The following is a 27078-nucleotide window of genomic DNA, read 5'->3' on the forward strand; positions in this document are numbered from 1 at the left end:
TATGATAAATGGGATTAAAGACCTGGTACTCCAGGAAATATAGACATATGATATTGTTGATAACTTTAAGGAAGTTCAATCGATCTGGAATACACAGCCTGAAAGGTGGTGGAGGCAGATTCAATTGTGGCTGTCAATAGGGAATTGGATAAGCACCTGAAGGGAAAAGTTTCACAAGGCTATGGGTGAAAAGGGTAGGCGAGTGGGACTAGTTAAATTGCTCCTGCGGAGAGCCAGCAGCACAGGCTCAACGGGACAAATGGCCTCCTGTGGCGCAATCATTTATAAAACTAGCTCTATTTTTGAAGATCTCTTCACACGTTACTTGGTAGTTTTTAAAAAATTCATTCATAGGATGGAGGCATCACTGGCTAGGACGGCATTTATTGCCCATCCTTAATTGCCCTCGAGAAGGTGGTAGTGAGCCACATTCTTGAACTGCTGCAGACCATGTGGGGTAGGTACACCCACAGTGCTGTTAGGAAGCGAGTTCCAGGATTTTGACCCAGCGACAGTGAAGTAACAGCAATATAGTTCCAAGTCAGGATGGTGTGTGACTTGGAGGGGCACTTGCAGGTGGTGGTGTTCCCATGCATCTGCTGCCCTTGTCCTTCGAGGTGGTAGAGATCGCAGGTTTGGAAGGTGCTGTCTAAGGAGCCTTGGTGCATTGCTGCAGTGCATCTTGTAGATGGTACACACTGCTGCCACTGAGCGTCGGTGGTGAAGGACGTGAATGTGGAGCCAATCAAGCGGGCTGCTTTGTCCTGAATGGTGTCGAGCTTCTTGAGTGTTGCTGAAGCTGCACCCATCCAGGCAAGTGGAAAGTGTTCCATCACACTCTTGACTTGTGCCTTGTAGATGGTGGATAGGCTTTGCGGAGTCAGGGGGTGAGTTACTCACCACAGGATTCCTAGCCTCTGACCTGCTCTTGTAGCCATGGTATTTATATGGCTACTCCAGTTCAGTTTCTGGTCAATGGTCACACTTGTGTGACGCAAATGTTACTTGCCACTTATCAGCCCAAACCTGGATATTGTCCAGGTCTTGCTGCATTTCTACATGGACTGCTTCAGTTGAGATAACCCCACCAACTAAGAGCACCCTCTTGCATTCCTTTGCTACAAAGCAAGAAAAGCAGAGGGAACAGAACTAAATCCTAGCTTGGTCAACATTACAGAGTCAGGCAACACGTGAGCTCAGAGTCTAGTCAGAATGATTGATCTGTATGCTCACCATCCTGTGAAAGTAGCTTAGCAATTCATATCCGACCTCATCGCACCAAGAGTTTGCTCAATCCACCTTCAGAACTATTGCAGGAGCACACATGCGCAAACCAAGAATATCCAGTTCAGGGTACAGCAGCTGTGGGGTGGAGGGCTGGCAGGGGGCACGGAGTTAACTAGTGTTTAGTTTAGTTTAGAGATACAGCACTGAAATAGGCCCTTCGGCCCACCGAGTCTGTGCCGACCATCAACCACCCATTTATACTAATCCCATATTCCTACCACATCCCCACCTGTCCCTATATATTTCCCTACCACCTACCTATACTAGGGGCAATTTATAATGGCCAATTTACCTACCAACCTGCAAGTCTTTTGGCTTGTGGGAGGAAACCGGAGCACCCGGAGAAAACCCACGCAGACACAGGGAGAACTTGCAAACTCCACACAGGCAGTACCCAGAATTGAACCCGGGTCGCTGGAGCTGTGAGGCTGCGGTGCTAACCACTGCGCCACTGTCCTAAATCAGCTTCTGTGATGCATTATCCAGGGGTGTGCCAGCCAATTCCTACAAAAATGAGACACACTCAGACCACCTAAGGGAGCGACTGACACCACTGTACCCGAATTCATAATGAATAATTTGGTATCAATGCTCTCCAGCAAGAGAAAGCAATTAGGTGAGGCTACCCACAAATGCAGAAAGTCAAGTAACTAGTTTCAATGGAATACAAAGTCGTATAGGGTTTTTCATCCCATCTTTCATACAAATCCCTGGCCTGAATTCTGAAGGGGCTCGATAGGGTAGGCGTTGACAGATTATTTCCGCTGGTTGGAGAATCTATAACATGGGGACACAGTCTCAGGATAAGGGGCCGATCATTTAGGATGGAGATGAGGAGAAATTCTTCACTCAAGGGGTTGTGAAACTTTGGAATTCTCTACCCCAGAAGATTGTGGATATCCAACATAGAATATATTTAAGGCTGGGATAGACAGATTTTTGGTCTCGGGAAATCAAGGAATATGGGGAGTGGGTGGGAAAGTGGAGTCGAAGCTCAAGATTAGCCATGATCATATTGAATACTCCTGCTTCTTGTGTTCTTCACTTTTGACAAATGCCTAGATTAGTGTGATATATCAAGAGTTTGTTGTGTAGGGAAGAGCAACTCTCATGGCCCAGTAAATGGTCCTTCATTCAGAAACTGTTTGCAACTGTGGCCCTTCACGAAAAAGCTGATCTAAACTAATTTAAAATTATTTGCAAACTTTTACCTGTCTTCCAACACTGTTGATATCAAATTCCAGAGGCACTCCTTTTGGTGGCTCTTTCTTTTCATCTGTTTCCTTTTTCACTGCAAATGGCATCAAAGGGGGACGTCTGATCCGGAACTGTTGGGAACTATGGAAAAAGTTTAAGGTTTAAAATAGAACAAAAGCTCTCTTGTCTTTCAAACAACAACTTGCATTTATATAAGCACCTTTAATGTAGAAAAATATCACACTGTGTTCGCAAAGGTGTAATCAGAAAGAATGGACGCTGAGCCAAAGGTGATACCAGAATGGGTAACCAATTTTTTTTTTTAAACCAAGAGGTGGGTTTTAAGGAGACTGAAAAGCAGAGTGGTGGAGAGATGGAGGGGGTCAGGTAGGAAAATTCAGATGTTATAAACTAGGGAAGGGAGGATGCACAAAGGCCAAAGGGATGCAGAGGTACCACAGCTTGTGAAAATTGTTTGGTTGGGGGGGGGGGGGGGGGCGTGGGGCGGGTGATGGGGGACTGGTGGGAGCAGAGCAGTGAAAAGAGAATACACCTTATCATACAGCAAATAGGTCAAGCTATTGAACTCCTGTACACACTTGAACTCACCCAATTTGAGAGGTAAACTCAAAAGTAAGATAGTCATGAAATGCATAAAAGTAATAACTATCAAAAGAAAGAAGGTACGTACTCTGTAGTTTTGGCAGATGGGTTCTGAATAGACACAGTCAAAATTCCTCCACTGCTAACAGGAATGCGACCTCTGAGAAACAGCAGAAACAGATTAAATTAAAGTACCCAAGTGACTGCCAAGCAGATGCTAACCATAATAGAAGTGTATTTTATTTCTTTAAATTCCAAAATTATTTACAATTTTGCAAAGAAATGTTGCACTCATGAATTGTAAAATACCAAATCCCCACTGAAAGTTTTAGAAACTACTCTAAAATAGATCCATTAGCATCTGAAACCAACATGAATTAGGCGATGCTCAAATATGTCAGCTTCTTTGCACTTAGGTTAGCTACATTACACTTCAAACTGCACTTGTGCAGACAACACTCAATTAGAAGTACTAATTTGTTTTGTTCCACATATCCTCCACGAATTAATTCCCCTACCCACCCATCAGTAAATGATTCGCTTATCAAAAACAGGTATAGTTTTCACTAATCTTCACAGTTTAATGACTTACTGGTCAAATGTAGTAGCACTAGAATTGGCTAACCACCTGAAAAATAAAATTGAAAAATCAGATTCTTTACCCTCAAATATCACATTTATATTGAGGCAACGAATGATTATATAGGAGTAACACAATAACACAAAGGGAAAATACTGATTCCCACTCACTTCAGGTTCGCTATATCATACAATGATTTCTGGGTGAGAGAACAAGCTCTTGAGCTATTTTGCAGGCAAATTTAAACCATTTGGTTTGAAGTACAGCAATGCTATGTATTCGAAATACGGAGTGTCTACTGACAATGCAGAGTAATCGCTATCAGTGCATCCCAACATTTGCCAGCTTGCCAGTATGGGTCCGCGCATTCGTGAGCGATGCCTTACCCCTCAATGGCCGCGATCGCCATCTCCATCACCCCAACAGTATTCCACTCCCCTACCACCTGCTCCCCCCCCGGCCCCGACTCCTCGCCAGTCTATTTCGCTGCTCCCGACTGCTCGCCGCTCACTTCTCGCTTCGTCACTCCCCCCCACCACCCCAATCGCTGATCGCTCCCTAGGTGGCGAGGTAGGGAGAACACAGCAATCAGAAGGGTGCAGGAGAGAACAGCAGGATGGAGCAGCGAAATAAATGCAGCGATTGTGGGTGGGAGCTGGGTATTGTTGTGGGGGAATGGAGGCGGCAATCTTGGCCACTGAGGGGGGTTGGGTTCAATTCCTTTTTGAACATCACCATTTTTGTTATGAGTGTTTTCTGACAACGGAGAGCATGTGCAGAGCGATCGCGACATCAGTGCGTCCAAGCATTTGCCAGCTTGCCAGTATGGGTCTGTGCATGTGCACATCCATGTCACCACGCAAATGACACAGACGTAATAACGTCCATGTGTTGCTTCACCCCTCAATGGGCGTGATTGTGCCTCCATCCCCGCCAACAGTACCCCACTTCCTCCTGCAATCAGCGCCTCAATCACCACTTCTCTTCCCTGCTCCTTCCCGCTGTTCTCTCCCGCACCCACCTGCTCGCTTTCTGTCTTGCCGCTAGCACCCCCGCACCACTTCTCCAGGCGGCGAGGCAGAGAGCGAGTGGCGGGATACAGCAGCAAGCAATTGACAGTGGCAGGTTGGAGCGGCGAGAACGTGAGCCCAGGAGGGAACAAAGAGAAGCGGCAATCACAGGCGTGAGCAGGAAACTGAATGTGGCGATTGAGGCAGTGATCACAGGACGGTGCAGGGAACAGAAGCAGAGATTGAGAGAGGGAACATGTTACTGTGGGGAGTGGGGGGGGGGAGCGGGGGGTGTGGTGTGTGAAGGCAGCGATCACAGTCATTGAGGGGTGAGGGGTTTTGGGTTCAATTTGTTTATCTGTGTCAAATTGAGCAGCGCCATCTTTATTACTGGCACCCACCGGAGATGTCGCCAAGTGAAGTTTCAGTCCATGAGGCTGCACTTGCATGTGTGCCATTACTGCGCCACCTAGTGGCTGAACGGGATGGGTAATCCAGCAATTCCCACATCCCTATTTCTCTAGTACAATAGTCATCTTGCATCAGAATTGCAGCAGAAAACTACAAGAAACCGACAAACACAGTTGGGTTAAGGTAGAGGCACTCTAAAGCCATATACAGACAAGCCCCTCCAGCCCATGAAACCCAGGCAACTTTTGTGCTTATTTGTTGGTTGGATTGTGTGAACTTGGAGGTTTTGAAAGAGCTCTTCTTAGCATTGTTGCCTCACTGAGCAATAAATCCAAAATCAGAACTGATCTGTTGGTATCAGCAGCCACAGGATTTGAACTTTATACTTGCAACAACCCCCCACCCCACCTCCCCCAAAGGAATACCCCTTAGTTGCCTATTAAGCCAAAAACTTAAACATTTGTGGGTTATGGTTTACAGCAAAAGGGAACTGAATTTCATCAAATTAAAAAAAATACTGGGTAAACTGCAGGCATTTCTGATACAAATATTACTAAAACAGACACTTTTGAAATTTGCACCTTTACTTTGGCACCAAAACCAGAATGTGATGGGTCAGATTTTGCTGCAGAAACAGCGCTCACTATTATTGGAAATCGGACAGCAATTCTGAAGACTGCACATTCACAGCTACAAGCAAAATTCTGGAAGTTGCTATCCAAGATGCTCTGCTCCTTCAAAAGCTGCACTATAACAGTCTCTCAATGTCTGACTCACCATTCAAATGTGGGGAACGATGTCAAGTTGCTGTATATATCTCAGAAATAGGAAATAAACTTCCCAGAAAAAGGGCAATCTTGTGCATTCCAGTCTAAGTATCTTTTTAATGGCATGATAAGCCTCAACTACTGCCAAACCACCTCTCTGGCACTGAAAATTAACAGTAACAAGTGTGGAGACTTGTTCAGAATTCCTTCAGAATTTAATTATTGTTAGAGATTTAATAAAAAACTTATTTTTAGTATGTTTTCTTCGTCTCTTATCTCTCTCTGCCTTCATTCAATCTTTCTTGCCCTCTCTACTTTGCTTACTGTACTTGATTTGATATTCAATTTAATCTTCAACCTGGTTCCGACTCTGTGTTGCTCATTAACAATTCTTCAATCTGAATGGCTATGGAGATACACAGTACCTTGCCCTGTTCACATGCGCTAGAGATCCATAGAGGGTGCCATGCCATTTTGATCTCTAATTTAGAGTTAGATCTAGTATGTATGTTTGTAAAATTCCGTAGAAAGCCTGTGGGCAAGTACAGGTATAATGAACACTTGGCACCATTTGTTCGCCACTGAGAGCAAAATCCGGCCTAGCATATCTCTATTTATCACTTAGAAAAGATTTCTCTCTTTTGAAAACCTCCTTCTTCCAGAAGTTATTTGCCTTGTGTGCACCAAGTGCATTTGTTATGTCCAAATTAATCAAGTGCAATCTAGTGATTTGAGTGTGGGATTTTTTTCGGCATCAGACCTGATGTGCTTAACCCTGTAACGTAAACAACACACCTAAATGTGGAAAGCAATTTTAAACAGCTCTCACTGCAGTTTGTTCAGTGTTTAGACTTACGGTCGTGCTCTTGTCTTAGTAGCTGCTCCTTTCACCCCTTGTTCAGTTTGCATATGCACCTGGGTTTAATAGCACATATCAGATATAGATTACTGCTTTCAGGTATAAACAAAGGGGCCAACAATATCAAACTATAAGCAATGCTTAGCCCCATCTCCCTTTCCCCCAAAAAAATGAAGTCAACGTTCTGCTAACAGTAGATAAAAAGAGGAACAGAAGTCCAGAAAAACACAGATTGTAAGTAAAAAAAACATTTGTGGAAAATCTTCCTACTTTTTGAATTCACATTGAGATTATAGAAAGCATTAGTGTAGTAGTTATGATATTCAGCCGGATATGGGATTTGAACTCATCTATGAAACTAAATTTAATGAAATGGTCGCCGATATTGATGGATGGAGCATTTCTGACATCCTGTCTCATGATGTTCATTTTCTTGAGGCTGATGGTTAGGCCAAATTTGTTGCAAGCAGCCACACTCCTGTCCATGAATCTCTGTAGATACTCTTCTGTGTAGGATGTTAATGCAGCATCGCAAGCAAAGAGGAGTTCCCTGATGAGGACCTTCCGTACTTTGGCCTGAGCTTTAAGACGGGCAAGGTTGAGCAACTTGCCATCTGACCTTGTGTGGAGGAAAGTTCCTTCTTCTGAAGATTTGAACGCGTGTGAGAGCAGCAGTGAGAAGATCCCAAACAGTGTCGGTGCTAGAACACAGCCCTGTTTCACACCACTCAGGATAGGAAAGGGGTCTGATGAGGCACCGCTATGCCTTTCATATTGTCATGGAATGATGTGATGATAGTAGCTTTGGTGGACATCTGATCTTTGCTAGTAGTCTGAAGAGATCACGTCTGCTGACGAGGTCAAAGGCTTTGGTGAGATCCATGAAATTAACGTAGAGGGGCATCTGTCGTTTGCAGCATTTCTCCTGTAGCTGGCGAAGGGAGAACAGCATGGTCAACGGCGGATCTCTCTGCTCGAAAGCTGCACTGTGCCTCAGGGTAGATGCGCTCAGACAGCTTCTGGAGTCTGTTTAAAATGATTCGAGCGAAGCCTTTCCCCACTATGCTGAGCAGAGAGATCCCACGTAGTTGTTGCAGTCTCCGCGGTCACCCTTCTTCTATAGAGGGTGATGATATTGGCATCGCATGTCCTGTAGTACTGTTCCCTCATCCTAGCACAGGTAAAGCAGTTCATGGAGTGCTCAGAGTATAGCAGGCTAGGCACTCTTGATTATTTCAGGGGTAATGCGGTCCTTTCCAGGGATTTTTCCACTGGCTAGAGAATCAATGGCATCACTGAGTTCCGATTTTGTTGGCTGTTCGTCCAGCTCATCCATGACTGGCAGACTGGGCTGCATTGAGGGTGGTTTCAGTGACATTTTCCCTGGAGTACAGTTTTATGTAGTGCTCCACCTAGCGTTCCATTTGCTTGCGTTGGTCAGTGATCGTTTCCCCTGATTTAGACATGAGGGGGGCAATCTTCTTGATGGTTGGCCCAAACGCTCTCTTAATGCCATCATACATTCCTCTGATGTTTCCGGTGTCGGAGGGCAGCTCACTACGACTGCATAGGTGTTGCCAGTAGTAATTTGCACAGCGCCTGGCTGTTCTTTGTGCAGCTCTTCTGGCTACTTTAAGTGCTACGAAGAAACAGGTCCTTCCTGTCTGCTCTATCTAGGCCCCTCAATTTTGTACACCTCTATTAAGTCACCCCTCAGCCTCCTCTGTTGTAAGGATAACAACCCTACCCTATCTAATCTTTCCTCATAGCTGCAACTTGTGAGCCCTGGCAACATTCTTGTAAATCTCCTCTGTACTGTCATCAGAGCAATTATGTAATTTCTGTAATATGATGACTAGAACTGTACACAATACTCCAACTGTGGCCTAACCAGTGTTTTATACAGTTCCAGCATTACATGCCTGCTTTTGAATTCTATACCTCGGCCAATAAAGGAAAGCACTCCATATGCCTTCTTCATCATTCGAACTACCTGTCCTGCCATCTTCAGAGACCGGTGGACATGCACTCCAAGGTCCCTCACTCCTTCTACCCCTCTCAATATCCTCCCATTTATTGTGTATTCCCTCGCTTTATTTGCCCTTCCCAAACGCATTACCTCACACTTATCTGGATTGAATTCCATTTGCCACTTTTCCGCCCACTCAACCAAAGTTTAGTTTAGATTAGTTTAGAGATACAGCACTGAAAAAGGCCCTTTGGCCCACCGAGTCTGTGCCGACCATCAACCACCCATTTATACTAATCCTACACTAACCCCATATTCCTACCACATCCCCACCTGCCCCTATATTTCCCTACCACCTACCTATACTAGGGGCAATTTATAATGGCCAATTTACCTACCAACCTGCAAGTCTTTTGGCTTGTGGGAGGAAACTGGAGTACCCGGAGAAAACCCACGCAGACACAGGGAGAACTTGCAAACTCCACACAGGCAGTACCCAGAATTGAACCCGGGCCGCTGGAGCTGTGAGGCTGCGGTGCTAACCACTGCGCCACCCTGAACTATTGATATCTTTCTGGAGTTTGCGGCTATCCTCTTCATTATCACTACACAGCCAATTTTTGTGTAATCAGCAAATTTCCCAATCATGCCTCCCACATTTAAGTCCAAATCATTAATATATACCACAAACAGCATGGAACCCAACACTGAGCCCTGTGGAATGCCACTTAGAAACAGCTTTCCATTCACAAAAACATCCGTCAACTACTACCCTTTGTTTCCTGGCCCTGAGCCAATTCTGGATCAGACAGGGCTCTAGAGGGTTGCAAGGTAGCCAGGAAGGAACTGAAGAATGGACTTAGGAGAGCTAGAAGGGGACATGAAAAAGTCTTGGCAGGTAGGATTAAGGAAAATCCCAAGGCGTTCTACACTTATGTGAGGAACAAGCGGATGGCCAGAGTGAGGGTAGGGCCGATCAGGGATAGTGGAGGGAACCTGTGCCTGGAGTCGGAGGAGGTAGGGGAGGTCCTAAAATGAATACTTTGCTTCAGTATTCACTAGTGAGAGGCACCTGGTCATTTGTGAGGACAGCGTGGAACAGGCTGATATGCTCGAACAGGTCGAGGTTAAGAGGGAGGATGTGCTGGAAATTTTGAATGATATGAGGACAGATAAGTCCCCGGGGCCAGACGGGATATACCCAAGGATATTACGGGAAGCGAGGGAAGAGATTGCTGCGCCTTTGGCGATGATCTTTGCGTCTTCACTGTCCACTGGAGTAGTACCAGATGATTGGACGGTGGCAAATGTTGTTCCCTTGTTCAAGAAAGGGAATAGGGATAACCCTGGAAATTATAGACCAGTCAGTCTTACGTCGGTAGTGGGCAAATTATTGGAGAGGATTCTGAGAGACAGGAATTATGATTATCTGAAAAAGCATGGTTTGATTAGAGACAGTCAGCATGGCTTTGAGGGGGGCAGGTCATGCCTCACAAGCCTTATTGAATTCTTTGAAGATGTGACAAAACACATTGATGAAGGAAGAGCAGTGGTTGTGGTGTATATGGATTTTAGCAAAGCGTTTGATAAGGTTCCCCATGGTAGGCTCATTCAGAAAGTAAGGAGGCATGGGATTCAGGGAAAGTTGGCTGTCTGGATACAAAATTGGCTGGCCCATAGAAGACAGAGGGTGGTAGTAGATGGTAAGTATTCAGCATGGAGCTCGGTGACCAGTGGTGTTCCACAAGGATCTGTTCTGGGACCTCTGCTCTTTGTGATTTTTATAAATGACTTGGATGAGGAAGTGGAAGGCTGGGTTAGCAAGTTTGTCGATGACACGAAGGTTGCTGGAGTTGTGGATAGTGTGGAAGGCTGTTGGAGGTTGCAACAGGACATTGACAGGATGCAGAGCTGGGCTGAGAAGTGGCAGATGGAGTTCAACCTGGAAAAGTGTGAAGTGATTCATTTTGGAAGGTTGAATTTGAATGCGGAATACAGGCTTAAAGACAGGATTCTTGGTAGTGTGGAGGAACAGAGGGATCTTGGGGTCCATGTCCATAGATCGCTCAAAGTTGCCACCCAAGTTGATAGGGTTAAGAAGGCGTATGGTGTGTTGGCTTTCATTAACAGGGGGATTGAGTTTAAGAGCCGCGAGGTTATGCTGCAGCTCTATAAGGCCCTGGTTCGACCACACTTGGAATATTGTGTTCAGTTCTGGTTGCCTCATTATAGGAAGGATGTGGAAGCTTTAGAGAGGGTGCAGAGGAGATTTACCAGGATGCTGCCTGGACTGGAGGGCATGTCCTACGAAGAAAGATTGAGGGAGCTGGGGCTTTTCTCATTGGAGCGAAGAAGGATGAGAGGTGACTTGATAGAGGGGTACAAGATGATGAGAGGCATAGATAGAGTGGATAGTCAGAGACTTTTTCCCAGGGTGGAAAGGGCTATCACCAGGGGGCATAATTTTAAGGTGATTGGAGGAAGGTTGCGGGGAGATGTCAGAGGTAGGTTCTTTATACAGAGAGTGGTGGGTGCGTGGAATGCGCTGCCAGCGGTGGTAGTAGAAGCAGATACATTAGGGGCATTTAAGTGACTCTTGGATAGGTACATGGATGATAGTAGAATGAAGGGTAGGTAGTTAGTTTGATCTTAGAGTAGGTTAAAGGTTCGGCACAACATCGTGGGCCGAAGGGCCTGTACTGTGCTGTACTGTACTGTTCTATGTTCTAACCTGCCACATTCCCCTGTATCCCATGGGCTTTCATTTTACTGACCAGTCTTCCATGTGGGACCTTGTCGAATGTCTTACGAAAGTCCATGTAGACCACATCCACTGCACTTCCCTCATCAATCCTTCTGGTCACTTCCTCAAAAAGCTTAAGTTAGTAAGACACGACTTTCCCTTAACAAATCCATGCTAACTATCCCTGATTAATCCATGCCTTTCTAAGTGGCAGTTTATCCTTTCCCTCAGAATAGATTTTAACAATTTACCCACCACTGAGGTCAGACTGACTGGCCTATAATTATTTGGCCTGTCCCTCGCATCCTTTTTAAACAATGGTACAACGTTCGCAGACCTCTAATCCTCTGGTACCTCGCCTGTATCTAGTGAGTATTTGAAGATGATCCTCAGCACATCTGCTATTTCCTCCCTGGCTTCCTTTAACAACCTGGGATGCAATCCATCTGGCCCTGGCGATTTAGCCACTTTCAAGGATGTCAGATCCTCTAGTACTTCCTCTCTCATTATGCTTATCGAATCTAATATTTCACACTCCTGCTCTGTAACTACAACGTCTACATCAACCCTCTCCTTTGTGAAGACAGAGACAAAAAACTCATTAAGAACCCTGCCCACATCTTCTGCATCCATGCACAAGTTTCCTTGTACATCTCGGATAGGCCCTACCCTTTCCTTAGTTATCCTCTTGCTCTTAATGTACTGATAAAACATCTTTGGGTTTTCCTTGATTTTACCTGCCGATAATTTTTCATGTCCTCTCTTTACTTCACCCCTGCATTTTTATACTCCTCTAGGCTTTCTAAAGTATTAGGATTTTTATGATAGTCATAAGCTTTCTTTTTCTGCTTTATCTTACCCTGTATACTTCTAGATAACCAGAGGGCTCCAGATTTGGCAGTACCACCCTTTAATCTTTGTGGGGAAATGCCTACACTATGCCTGAAGAATCTAGCTTTTGAATGCCTCCCACTGGTTTGCCACTGATTTTTCTTCAAGTAGCTGTATCCAGTCCACTTTCGCCAGGTCACCTCTCAGCTTCGTAAAATTCGCCTTCCCCCAACTTAGAACTTTTACTCCTGTTTTATCTTTGCCCTTTTCCATGATTATGCTAAAACTTACTGCATTATGGTCACCATCTCCAAAATGGTCACTCACTGTTACTTCCTCCACTTGCCTAGCTTCATTACTGAAGACTAAATCTAGAATTGCGCCCCCTCTCGTTGGGCTTGTTACATGCTAGTTAAAAAAGGTCTCTTGAATGCAGTTGAAGAATTTTGTCCCCTCTGTGCCCTTCAGACTGTTTGTATCCCAGTTGATATTGGGGTTGTTGAAATCCCCAACTATTGTTGCCCTATAGTTTTTGCACTCAAATTTGACGACATATTTATTCTTCTACCTCCCTCTCCCTATTTGGGAGTCTATAGTACACTCCTAGTAGTGTGGCTGCCCTTTTTTATTTCTGAGCTCAACCTATATGGCCTCACTTAATGATTCATTTAGCATATCATTCCTCCTCAAATCTGTTACTGATTCCTTAATTAATAATGCTACTCCCCCTCCTTGTTTATCTCCCTCTATCCCACCTGAAAACTCTATATCCAGGGATGTTGAGTTGCCATTCTTGCCCCTCCTTAAGCCAAGTTTCCGTTATCGCAACGATATCATGTTGCCATGTGTCTGTCTGTGCAGAGGCAGAGTTGAGTGTAAATCATCTGAGGAAAGACGAAAGTTCTAACGTTGATGCGGCAAAACCATTTCTCACTTTATGCTCTTGCATCGATAAGTAATACTTCCACCACACAACTCTCACACTGCTTAAATTGAACCTCCACAGTGATAGCTTATGAATAGACATTCAGAGACAATCACACATTAATTGAAAACAATAAAATTTCCTGAAGTTGAGACATGGAGCTCTTTCTTTCAAGTGAACGCTTCCATACCTTTAGGCCTCTTTTGAAAAGAAATGTTGCCTGTCGCACTTCTTTGTTTTGCTGCATCTGTGCCGGTGCCCTGGATGAATTGGTTTGCACTGGATTCCTAAAAATCATACAGCATGGAGAATTAAGACAACAAGAAGGACATTTCCTTACAGAATGAAGAATCTAATATAATTTCAGAAGTGTTTGCTTCAGCCTTACTGAAACATAATTACTTCAGGTAGTTTTGGTCAGTTATATGAATCTTCATCAGCTGCAGTAACATTTGTGGTCCCAACTTGGTGGAATTACTTTGACAAGTAAAGATCTTTTTGTTGATGGATTACCCTTTATGGTCCACTGTTAAACAGTGTCTGGCAACTTCGTTCTCCATTTCTTCTTACCACCCGAACCTTAGCACTGTCCACCATCTCCTCACCTCCTCTTTAGCTGCAACGAATGCTTCAATGTTGGCATGTGTCTCCACTCTCCTTCATTCTGCCTCAATACTGATGTGCTGCTCTGGAGTGGAGCTCTCCGTCTCTGTCCAGCCTGCTGAAATCATTTAGAAGAAATCAACACCAAATACAGACAGCCTAGAGGAGAGGATGGGGAGGGGGAAGGGAGGAGAAAGATGAAATCAGATCTCTTATGATCAAACCTCACACCAAAATGTTCTAATTTACACAAGATTGAAGTTTTGTCTCAATCTGCATTTCCTTTATATACTGATTAGTTTTGTTTCAACTTCTGCTTTAAAGGTCGCTGCTGAACCTTGTACGTATCAGTTCAACACCTTTTACCTTGTCCTTTATTAAATCTACAATGTCTTTTATTTTAACTTTAGCCATTCTTAGTTTTCTTGCATCGATAGCTTGCAGCTATTTCCTACACCATGTTTCATTTTGATTTAGTACTCTTTTTATCGAAGTTTATCTTAATACTACAAATTACTACCTGGCACAGTAATGTAGTGATTATATCACTGGACTAGTAATTCAGAGGCTGTTGGATTGCCATAAAATGTAACTGGTTCACTAATATTAGATCTGCACTTCAAAAGTATTTAATTGGCTGTAAAGCATTTTGGAACATGAGGTTGTGAAAGGTGCTATATAAATACAGGCTCTTTATTTCTAATGTCCTTTAGGAATGGGAACTGGACAACCTTATGCGATGTGGTCTATATGTGGCTTCAGTCTCATATCAATGTGGTTGACTTAACTGCCCTCTGAGGTGGCCCACCAAGCCACTCAGTTAAAGGAGCCCCATCACCACATTTTCGGGACAACTAAGGATGGGCAATAAATATTAGCCTTAAAAGCCAGAAAATAAAAGTAGTACCCACATCCCAAGAATTATTTCAAAATAACTAATGCCAGCAATACATTCCTACAGTAACAACTCCTTCAGAAATTGCATGGAGCTAGTGCCAGTAATTCTTGGTTCCTACCACTGCACCTCGTGGCAGAATACTAAGATGCAATGCAAAAACAATAAATATTCCACAATTGGGATCAGTGCCCCTAAATTAAGGACTTTGGGGGAAAAATGGACATCAGCTCAAGTTCCCACTCGATCAATATTCAGCAACCTTGGCTGGGAAGTGTGGCTGGTAGAAGGTAGGCAAGAATGGAGCAGTTTGACTGGCATGTCTCTTGCCGGTCATATAGCTTGCTGATACCATCTAGACAAGGTACCAGAATGTACCTGGCATTTGTGTAGCTGTATTCCAGCAAGGAGCCAACTGCTTCAGGAGACAAGAGGAGAAAACAGGTTACATGCTGGACATCTAAAATAAACATTTTGGAGCCCTGACAAACTGTATCACTAAATATTTCCTGTCAACTGCGCAGGATCATCTCAATCGGCAACTAGATCTGTTACTGACTGAATGTGACAGTGAAAGATTATTTTGTTCAATTGCTGTCATTCCTGATTAAGGAGACGACACAAAAAGACTACTGAAGAAAACACAAACAGTTATAGCACTATTAGTGAATCTCACATGGCCTTGTACATGAGTAGACTTTTAGCTTTATTTATTCTAACTAGCTGAGACAGTCTATCGCTCATGTCTGAAACAAAATAGAATAGACATTTCTATTGAACTTTTTAAAGGCAATTACTCCATCCTCTGTTTGAAGTATGACTAGCACATTTACCCATTGATTTCAATGACCTGGTGTCACAAACAATCATGACTAATCAAAAAAATCTTCATATTTTATTGCACAGATAATTAGTCTCAAGTGAGTGCATCATTAATAAATACAAAGCAATGAAACCCTGTGCAATTAATTTACCTTCTGACTTAGCGCCAACCTGTTTAGTGGGCTGCTCCACTTCCGTAGCACTAAAGCCTTTCTTGCTGCCAGGCCAGTTATTACACCCTGAAACCGCCTCCTCCTTGGTCCAGAACCTCTCCTCTTTCCCAATGGTACCTGTCTATTCACAGCTGTTCCTGTAATTTTATGAAAACATTGCTTATTTTTATTTTTCATTTTCGATCAGGTATACTCAGTTTAATATCACATGGAGAATGCTACGAACATGTTCAACTGAAGAAATACAAAATTTAGCATCAACAAAATGCCTCACTTCCATGGAATGTTCTTCTCCTGTGTTCATATCATAATTTTTGACTAAGAATGGTAAATTTGAACCCAACACTTGTTCTGTGCTGTGAATCCAAGAAATTTGGGAACTAACTTAAGACCACTTTAAGACAGTAGAGGCTTTAGTCATCTAAACTGATCTCAAACCTTAAAAAAGGTTTATAAACAATGCAATAGCCCAGTGATGCAGCAGGACCTCAATCTCTCAATTTTCATGGCACTTGAAAACCAACATCTCCACATTCATAGTGCCTTCTCAAGACTTTCTAATAGAGATGGCTCAAAGCCACAGGAGAAGTTTAAAAGACTCTCCAAACACTGTTAAATAATCCAGATTCAGTCTCCTCAAAAACAATTTTCTTCTTCCTGTCCACAGCATCAGTTCATACTACAGTACCAATTATACAGATGGCAGGAACCCTCCAGTATCTCACCCACATGGTCCTGATTCAAGAGTGTCCACAGCCTATTTGCCCAGCTGCAGCATTAGTCAACCCAAATTCTATCATCTCCTGACATTCGCATGTCCACTTTCCAGCACTGACCAATGGATTAGGAGTAGGACTTACTAAAAGAAATCTCTAGCAGTGATAAATTTTTAACATCTGTTATGGCAAAAATCAGCAAACAGCATTGAGCTGGGAGTAAACTTAGAACCTTGGGTCTGTATGGTTCAGTTATACACATTTATCAAATAAGCCATCAGGAAAGTTTAAGATACATTGTTTAAAACTAACTTTAAATTTTCTCTGTCACTGGATTTAAAGGAACATTGACACAAATAGATTACTTGCATACGAGACAAGGTGGTGAATCTGGACAAAAATCCTACAAGAGCACCTTGCACAAGCTTTATCCTTGTATTTGCGTGACTCGTGCATGCTCTAGCAGTCCTGGAATCTCTCCACTTAACTGAGATGGTTATTTACAATCAACGATGCTCTGGACTGAATAGCAGCTTCTAAGTTCTAAACTTACCAAATCGCTGTGGGATTCCACGCCAACTGTTTGACCTCCTCTGTTGCATCTTGAATTGGAGAGATCCATTTAATGCCTGCTTTCCCTTCAGTGGCAGAGCTTTCTTTACATTCCGCTGCTGTTTATTCAGTTTAATTATATCATCTGTTGTAACACAATATAAAGTCAATGGTTAAAGGATGGCCCCACAAAAGTAGGTCATATTCAATGGAAAGAAATATTAAATTGAAAGCACTAAGTTATAGCAGCTACCTTAACTTGATTAAGCAGATTTTAATCTGATCTCCACCAGAGCAGCGGTTGGGATGTTTCAACGGCTCCAGCACCACAAGCTGGGAAGGAGGGGGGAAATCTACTAAATTACCTGTTCTAATCTGTCCAGTGGTTTTTGCTGGAAATGCAAATATGGTGTTTAGGTGAGGAGAGCATCAAGCTTGGCTATGGTACCTCACAAACTCAAATATAGCCAGCTAACACCTGTGGTCCAGATTTTCATGTGACAAATGACAGCTTGGGCATGGTACTCAAAGGTGCCTGGCGCCCAAGGAGTTATGTTCTAGCAAGAAAAAGTACCTTCAGGAAAGGGGAGAGAAAATTGGGCAACAGAAACATGCATCTCACTGCAATTTAAAAACATGCATATTCTGCTCAAAGCCTAAAAAATCCTTTTACCCCACGTGATGAGTAATAGAAAGTTAATTCACAGATTTATACTTTCATGTTCTAGTTTGCTGGCTTTAAGCACATTTGAGAACTCCCAGAGACAACTGGGGTTTGTAAACAGAAGTTTTCTGCTACTGAGGCTGATCTATGCCATATGATTTCCAGCAAAAGCATGCTGATAAAATTTAAATCACGACATGCAGTCAGTGATCTCTTCAAAGTTTCCTGTATTAACTTCTTGGCCTCCCAGAGACTTCCCTATGAGGGGAAATCTTCCTCCCATCTCCAAACACTTGAATTATTCCCTTATGACTGCATTATCTTAGTAATGTGTTAGTTTCATGCACAGAGTTCAACAACTCAAACACTAAATAAAATAAGGATCTAGGATTCCCACTACTGATTAGACGAAGACCTATGTTGGAAATTGTTCATACAGGGGCATCAATTGGAGGGCAGGATTCATCACAACTCATGTTGAACCAAAAGGTGTAATAACCTATTAATGCTCACCATTTAGGCCTCTATATGAATAATGGGCACTTGAGCTAAATACAAAAATGCCATTATGCTTAAGGAATAGTACCCAATGAGTCAGCACTTATAGGCGAGGAGAGAAAATAAGCAAATCAAATTCTATACTTGAGACCAAGTCCTTGTTAGGGCCTTTTCTAATAGTATGCCATTAAATCCTGCAGTAATAGGGTAAAGAATTACTCTGGACACTCATTTCCACTACAAACAAAAAAAAAAGTGTTTTCAAATATTTATTGTGACTACAGGATTAGATCCTTTTGCCAGTACCTCTGCAGACCTCAACCAAATAAAATCCAGCAGAAATCCAAAAATAGCACAAATCATTAATGCTGATGGCATGTTGCATTGCTCACAATACTACTTAGCTATGAGTTCCAAATGCTCTTTGTTCTCAGTAGAGTGAAAATCATGCATGGAAAGGAATTTACTGAATTGTACAAGCTGTTCCACAAAGCCAGACTGGGATGTCATTTGCTGGTCTCCAAGTTCCACGTCACACAACAGAATTCCCATTCCCTCTCTTACTCCTTTCCCTTCCTCCTTCCCAACCAACTTGTCAGTGCCAATTAAACCTCATGTATGCTTGATTTCCTACAGCAGCCCTGTAAAATAATACAAGCTTTACTGGAACTGAATGAACAACTATATTGCAAGCTGATTTCCTACCACATTGTGTAGGAACCTAAGAACAGGAGTGAGCCATTTAGCCCCAAGAGCCTGCTCTGCCCTGCCATTCAATGAGATCATCGATGAGCTGCAACCTAACTCCATATCCCTTAATACCTTTAACAAAAACCTACCAATCTCTGATTTAAAAGAAATTAATCTAGCATCATTTGCTAGAGAGTTCCAAACTTTACCACAAAGTAGAAGTGTTTCTCAATTCCACTCCTGAAAGGCCTGCCTCTAATTTTTAGACTATGTCCCCTAGTCCTAGACTCCCCAATCAGCGGACTTAGCTTCTCTGTACCTTATCTATTCCCCTTGATATTGTGCTACGTTGAATGAGAATTTTTTAATCCATCAGTTGGAAACCTGAATTAAACTTTAAAAACAGGAATAAAAAAAAAGATAAAAGGTGACTGCTCGCAGCTAAAATGACCACTGCAATTTGCATCAAATTACCCTACATTCCAATGTATCGAGGTGGAGACGCAAGGTCTGGTCAGTCCCCATCCAAAAAAAATGGCCTGCCAGTCCTGTCTTCATTAACAAGACATTAAAAGGCAATCTTGAACATTAACAGTGGTGGAGACGGACCAATCGAAAGGTAATCACTGGAACAATGGGACCCTGAGAGAGATTGGAATTCTTACACATGAACTAATTAAGTTGCAAGAGAGAGAACATACTCTGGGCCATCATGTGACAGACCCACCATCTTTGTGTTTTAAGTTAGCTGCTTTCTCTCTCTGCAGGCAGACAAGCAACTGAGACTGACCAGTAAGGTCCCAAGTGGGGTCCATTCCTCTTTTTCTCTCTATCTCTCTAGACACCTTGCAAGTTCAAACCCTGTCTGCTGGCTATAACCATCCAAGCCAATCATTGCTGCAGACAGAGAGCCTGTGAAGAAAACCATCTGCATCACTGTCTCCAAGAAAACCCTGAAAAATTTTGCCACATCTACAAGCTGGAAATCTTAAGACCACCGAATTCATCCCGAGGACAACTCTGTTACCAAACTCGACAGAATGTATACTCTATTTATTGCTCCGGACTCTAATCCAACCAATCTATTCTTTCCCACTCTAACCTATTTTGAGTGTGAATCCTGCATGTGAGAGCGCAAAAGTTGGAGCATAGTTTATTATTGTACTTAGATCAGTTTTTTAGTACAATAAAGCTAACCTCTTTCTTGTTTAAACTCAAAAACACCTGTCCAATTGGTTCTTTTATGATCATAGCACCTTCATGGTTAAACACTCACTGAATTGATAAGCAGATCCACTTTTTAAAACAAATAAACCCTATCGCAGTCAAACAAGGAGAGGGACAAAAGCGGAGCCTTTCAACTGCTCCTCACCTGATCTTAACAGAAATTTGGGGGTTTCCCCCCCCCCCACACAGTGAACAAATAATTAATCCCTTACTACCATTTACCACAATGACTTCTGCATTTAATGACACTTTGTATTGGTTTCGAGTATCAGCTTGAAGTGATACCTCCAAATTCACTACTGCAAACATTCTTGTGGACCAAGTCCTTTTGAGGTGGGGAAATCAGTGTGATCAAGTTATAATGGAGCATGATTTGTGGACCGTCATCAGGCTTAGTTTTAACTGTTCTGCCTTTTCTTTCCACTATGAAGAAAGTAGTCAGTAAGACTGCAATCTTAAAATACTCATGACTTTGATGGCAATGAGAGGAATTATATCTAAAGTCATGAAATAACGTCTTTTGAAGCCAAGACAGTTCATGAAAGTGCATCTCCAGAACACATCTCTGCTCCCTAATACAGATATGTTAAAACAACCATTGGCACTGAAGCCTTTCAAGGGTATGGACCGTTTTCAGTTAATTTTTCATTTTAAAATTCTAACCTGTATGGTAAGTTATTTCTTTTTAGACTGCAAGGATGGTGTGAATGTTCCTTGCTGCTCTGATGGATTTTCTGTTGACAATATGAAGGCAAATAAATTAACATTCATCAACTATGGCACTTGTTTGAACTGTAGATGCATATTAAAGGTAAAGATGATTCCATATGCATCAGATCTAAAAACTGTACCAGTACGAACCAACAAAAATGTCCAAGGACCAAATAACAAATTGGTCATGAAATGAGATTCCGAACTTTTGTACTTTTTTTGAACCTTTGCCTTCTGATTTATGTTAACTGAATGTATGCAAAATTTAATAATGTATTGCTAAAAGAAATTGTACACGATTTTACTATGCGCAATTTGGAAAGAAAATCGGGTATACTGACAAAGTATGGGAAAGTGATACAATAGTGCGCAAGCGATTAAAGGGATTCTTTAAAAGGAATAAATATGCAGACAGGGGATGATATCAGAACAAACACTATTTAGAACTAGTGCCAGAAGCAATTAGGCATGGAGAGTTTCAATTTCAATCTGATCCAAAATGGGATAAATGATACAGAAAACAATTGGATACCAAACTTTATATTAAGCAAATGTGAATATGGATTGGTGGTCAGTGCGAAGATTCAGATTGGTTCATTAAGTCAGGAAGCCATATGCAAAGAGTCTATAAACATCTAAGCATACTAGTTAAGAGAGAATGAGAGCGTCTGGAAAGCTCCAGTTACCTATTGTTGTTGCAGGAAAGGTGGTACCTGCCTACATGGCTTTACCCTGGATAAAGAGTCCCATAACTCCACCTTACAGGTTGACTGATGGAACTCAGAACTTATATCTGGAGAGCACAAGGTATTGCTGTACCATATGCATGGTTTGGCAAACACTATGCCTTACCCCAACCAAAATGACTAAAATTGGGGATCAAATATTGGTGTCTTTTAGGGCTCACTAGTTAAAAACTCAAGTAAATATTATTCTCCAGACAGAACCCTTCCAAGCAGTTGTAAATTTTGTCCATACATTTCTACCTCTTTCTTGAGTTTCTGAGGGCGGCACAGTGGAGCAGTGGTTAGCACCGCAGCCTCATAGCTCTAGGGACCCGGGTTCGATTCTGGGTCCTGCCTGTGTGGAGTTTGCAAGTTCTTCCTGTGACCGCGTGGGTTTTCACAGGGTGCTCCGGTTTCCTCCCACAGCCAAAATCTTGCAGGTGATGGGTAAATTGGTCATTGTAAATTGCCCCTAGTGTAGGTAGGTGGTAGGGAATATGGGATTACTGTAGGGTTAGTATAAATGGGTGGTTATTGATCGGCACAGACTCGGTGGGCCGAAGGGCCTGTTTCAGTGCTGTATCTCTAAATAAATAAATAAATATTGTAATGCATCAGCACTTCTCAGGGATAATATCATTTTACAGCAGCATGAGATGGAAATATTAGTATTTGCTGTCATTACTCCTCTGAAACTGACAGCAACTTCTGGACTCTGCATTTGCACAGTTCAACATGGAAATCCAGAAGTTGCTCTCAGTGATTATATGCTTCTCCAAGGGGTGCACTGTTAAGATCTCCCCAGAATACAATCAATGAAAAATCATTTAACTGACAAGAACCTCCACTCTTACCCTTTGCTGCAAAAAGCCTTGAAAAAGTTACACCATATTGAATGAGGTGTAAATAGGTTTTTAAACGTGTACTAAATTCATAATTAATGCTAAACAGCATCACTGGCTCCTGAAAGAGTAATTTTATATTTGTTGAATGTCAAATTTCTCCACAAGAAATTCCACAATTTTAAAATAAACAATCCTTTTAAAAATTTGTTTTCCACCTTAATCCTATGTGTATGTCTCATTTATTTTGCTATTTGTAAAATTTAGAAAGTAAATTTTTTTTTAAACTTCCTGGTTTGCATTCTGCGAGGATACTTCAATGTGTTGGCTGCTTACCCTGCTTGACATCATCACTGTTGCTGGATACCTGAAATCCCCTGGACTTGATGCCAGATTCAAACTGACGTCAGGAAAGGGGAAGCTTGCACCACAGAGATCACTAGATCTTAGTGGACAGTTTTCTTCAAGGTCAAAGGCCAGTGACTTTGCTTCGCTGCTGACCACAAAATCCAGATAATCGTTCCTTGATGGGAAAGTAAATGAGACCACAAAAAAGACTTTTTTTAAAGTCTCAAAGTGGGCAATGTAAGAATATTGATATATTTAAATTACTTTTATTTCTAATAAAGAGAGAACAGTAATGTATAGTATGAAAAGGCATGAGGCCCTCATCTGTGTTTCGCAATATGTTCAAACAACTAGGTGATAATAAACCTTCAGACAGCATTGCCTTCAGCAGGAAGCAGACCATAAAGAAAGTAGTACAAGAGCAGTTACAAGGTTTTTACTCAAAGACCTTGCATACCTTCAAAATCCACTGATGCTAAAAGGCTTGGGGAAATCTTCAAATTTAAGTACATAAGAGATTAGACTTACGTTTGATGTGTGTTGCTATGTATGGATGTTTAGGATTCATGTTATGTCAATAATAGATATCAATTATCAGACAAATTACTGTCTCTAGCTTTTCAAATCTGTTTAAAGGGTAGGACTTATCCAACAAGGTGGATCCCCTTCCTAAGGCCCACTCACCCAATCCATTTCCCAAACTCCTCAATCCTGATGTTCCAACATCCCACTTACTCATCCCAACACATCTACAAACCAGGCAACAAACTACATCCACATCCTGTAGTCAACCTAAACCTCACCAGTAAGGAATTAACAGTACTATTGTTACGACCAGGTGAGAAAGGAGTCTAAGGTTCCCTCTCAGCCTTCACCTGGTCTTTCCGTAACAGGGTTTAATTTTAAATACACCGTCTTTTTTTTTACCTCCCCCTAAGCGAATCCTTGTTCACTGCTTTCCAATTGTAAGGCAAAGAAACCAGCCCCAAAAAGGTTTTCGTAGGTTTAAAGGAAAAAGGTTGAACTTTATTAAACTGAAACCCTAATTTGGTTAACACCAACGGATACGCGACGCACCCGCACTAGCATGCATGCGTGATACACACATGCATATAGAGACAGAAAAGAAATAAATTGGAAAGGTTTGAGGCTATATCTGAAAATGGTTTTGGTTACGGTCTTGATTGTAGACAGGTCTTCTTTTCGTTGGGGCCCAGTATTCTTAAACATTGTTCAATGTCGGAGACTTGTCTCTCCAGGTTCACCTCTTCAGTGAATTTGGAGTTCCGTGAGAATGAAAATGGGAGCAGACAGGAGAGGTCTTTACAGTTCAGAAGCAAACAGAGTTTCTCTCTCAAACTGTTTGTACAATTCAAAGAACTCAGGTTGCCCAGCAGGTTAGTCATGTGACAAGCTGGTTTGACTACATCGGTTTGTGAATTCGGCCATCTTAGCAGTCATCCTGGAATGTGAGCTTCCTCACCTTCAATGTCTGGTGATCAAAGTCCATTGTGGGTTGAATGTGTCAGGGAATGGTCCTTTGTCTCCACAAGCACTGTCTGTTAGTATGTAAATGTTTTTTCCAGCCAAGGCTGGTCTGTTTAACAGTCATTTCCTCGCTCCAGCAACAATTTAAAATCAATGTTCATATGACAAAATTAATATGCCTCATTCTTGGCAGGTGGGGGTCTGCATGACACCTCCACACCCAGCAGAATGAAATGTGATGAGAAAAACACATTTCATTAAAAAGGGTCAAGAGAGAAAATAGATACAGAAAAAAGGCATGCATCTATCTCCCTCAGGCATTCACATTCATTCATAAATCCTAAAACTTATTACAGCCGGTCTTTTCTTGGTGGCAGTGCTACTTTAACTACCCCTTTTTTGGCACCCCAGAATGTGGTTCTTTGGGGAAGTTTTCCTTCAGTTTCCCATGTCTGTCTAGTGTCTTTGTTCCTGTTGAGGTCGGCAAAAGGGGGGGGGGGGGGGGTGGAAGGTTATATTTAATTAGTGCTAAGTTGGAATATTTTCTCTCAGGGAAGTCAGTCGTGCGTAGGTCTATCCTGAACACTCCTTCAGTGCTTTGTTGAGTCATGCAAAGGCTTTTGACTTCAGGGGATGGGTGGTTCTCTTTTTCTCAGACTGTGGGGGAGGATTCTTTGCTAATCTCCCCTTTGTCCTCTGGGACACTCCTGCCTGCAGGTTTTTGTGCAGACTCTACTGCACTCCCTGTGGCTAGGTGAGGCATCACCCTAATCTGCCCCACCCCCACCCCAGAGGTCTTAATTCACCTCTGCAGGTTCCTGTAAATGCTGTTAGCAACTCTTGTGGGAGGTGGGGGGGGGGGGGGGGTGGGCTGCTTCTAGTGTCTGCATTTACATAGGAGGATGTGGGGTTTAACTTTTCAAATTTCTCACGGTTGGCTTACCAGACAGTAGGGGTATTCATCCAGGATTCCTCCCGGACTTCCCTTAACCTGCCCTCTTGGTCACTTTTTCCCCTTCCCTTTCTAACCTTTTGCCAGCCTTACACCTGCCTGCCCCCTTTTGTTCTCAGCAGGGGTCCCTTACAGTTCTCCTAACACTAGCACAAGACTTAAGGGTTGTAGGTTTCACTGTAGGTTGGAGTTTCCCCTCAACCGGACGCATGTGGCTACTCCACCACATCTTTGTGGAGTTTTGGTCAGTCAAACTGCTGACTTATGCAGCTTTGGTCTTTCTCTCCGGTACCTCCACGGCACCACTAACTAGTGAACTACTGCCCACTCCTTGCTCTCAGGTCTGTGAGGAAAATTCCATTTCCTCATTAGTACCTCATTCTTTTAGTAGCAATCAGGGACTCCCTCTGCTTCATTTCAGACTGGGCAGCATGTGCTAACTCACTCAATACTGGGTCAGCTCGCTGAACCTCAGCTAGGGAAGATTTATTTAACTCATTCCCTGGGTCTTCTAACTTTCCAATGAAAGTCTCAGATAGACAGGGCTCATGGTCATCTGCCTGCAGTGTCAATTCAGGCCCCTCTGGGGGAGCTGGTTTGATCATGGCCTCACTCATTACACATCCAGGGAAACTGCGGGGGACTGCCTCCTGCCACTATCCTATCTCTCTAACCTCCTGCAATCTTTCTTTCACTACGGGGGGGTCTACCACTTTCACCCCCACCAGATTACCGAGGAACAGGTCAATCCCGCCCACAGGCAAACTAGGGACAATCCCTACAGTCACCGGTCCCGAAAGTAGGTCGCACTCCAGGTGCACCCGGTGTACAGGAACAGGCATACACTGCCCTCCAATACCATTCATCACCATTCTGGTGTTCACTGCGCACTCTGCAGGAAAGGTCAGGCCTTTCCCCAGTAAAAGGGATCTAGTGGCCCTTGTGTCCGAGTATCACTATGGGCTTGCTTGGCCCACTCGAGGGGTACAGGGTTACTCTCCCTTCAAACACAAAACCTTGATAGCCTTCAGGAATCCTATTAAATTTTCCTGTACTTGCAGTAATAAACTTCTTGGGTTGCACTCTTATTGAAGTTAAAGCTACAGCTTGCTATGTTGTGCTCTCCTCCAGGATTCCATCTTCACTGAGCGGATATGCCCTAATTAACCCTTCTGGTTTTCCCTTTAGTTTCCAGCCGTCAGCTTTTAGATGACCTGCCTTGTTACAATGGAAGCACATAGGTCTCTAGGTGTCACTCCTGCTCACAGCATCTTCCTTTTCAGCTAGAGGAGGGCCCCGTGTCTCCTGCTTTTCTTTCTCTCCCAGGACTGCTTGGGCTCCTATCACCTTCCCATCCTTTGTCCTTTACAGATTTGTGGGGATGACTAGGAAAGGTTCTCCCTGGGAAACCGACTTACAAATTAAAGCAAACTCATCAGCCAGAATGGCCACTTGCTGGGCTCTCTGAACCCGCTGCTCCTCTACATGGGTCTTTATAGAGAGTGGGAAAGAGTGTTTAAATTCCTTTAGCAGAACTACTTCCTTTAGATTCTCATAGCGGAGCTGTATTTTAAGAGCCCTCAGCCACTGGTCAAAAGCCAGCTGCTTACTTCTTTCAAACTCCAGGCAAGTTTGATTAGCTTGCTTCTTGAGGGTTCTAAACTTTTGGCGATTGGCTTCGGGTACTAATTCATATGCCCCGAGGATTACATTTTTGGTCAGTTCATAATTTGATCAACTCTCATCTGACAACAAGGAATAAACCTCATGGGCTTTTCTGGTTAGCTTGCTTTGTAATAAAAAAAAAGAGGTCAAGTCTCAGCTGGCCATTTTAGCTGCCTTGCCAGTTTCTCAAAAGGACACAAAAAACACCTCCACATCTTCCTCATTGAATTTTGGGATTAGTTGAGATAATTTTAACAATTCTGTACCCAGCGCTGAATTATGCTCCTCCATATTGACCATGCTTTCACTGGGGTTACTGTCGCCC

The 27078-nt window shown here is 42.9% G+C and overlaps 1 protein-coding gene across 2 annotated transcripts in view; it reads right to left on the bottom strand.

Moving 5' to 3' along the window:
- The window catches only part of LOC137375348 (UAP56-interacting factor-like), a 47283-nt gene that overhangs the window by 6658 nt on the left and 13547 nt on the right, over window positions 1-27078 (bottom strand). The window contains exons 2-9 of one of the 2 annotated variants that reach the window (XM_068042380.1): window positions 16945-17088; window positions 15655-15812; window positions 13788-13900; window positions 13373-13469; window positions 6712-6770; window positions 3680-3715; window positions 3176-3247; window positions 2499-2625 (exon numbers count right to left, since the gene is read on the bottom strand). In XM_068042380.1, the coding sequence (XP_067898481.1) occupies window positions 2499-2625; window positions 3176-3247; window positions 3680-3715; window positions 6712-6770; window positions 13373-13469; window positions 13788-13900; window positions 15655-15812; window positions 16945-17088 (806 nt within the window). Of the gene's footprint in view, window positions 1-2498; window positions 2626-3175; window positions 3248-3679; window positions 3716-6711; window positions 6771-13372; window positions 13470-13787; window positions 13904-15654; window positions 15813-16944; window positions 17089-27078 lie in introns of both variants that reach the window. The other variant, XM_068042379.1, reaches the window with a different exon arrangement.

Source organism: Heterodontus francisci, chromosome 11 (assembly GCF_036365525.1).
Source record: "Heterodontus francisci isolate sHetFra1 chromosome 11, sHetFra1.hap1, whole genome shotgun sequence".
NCBI lineage: Eukaryota > Metazoa > Chordata > Chondrichthyes > Heterodontiformes > Heterodontidae > Heterodontus > Heterodontus francisci.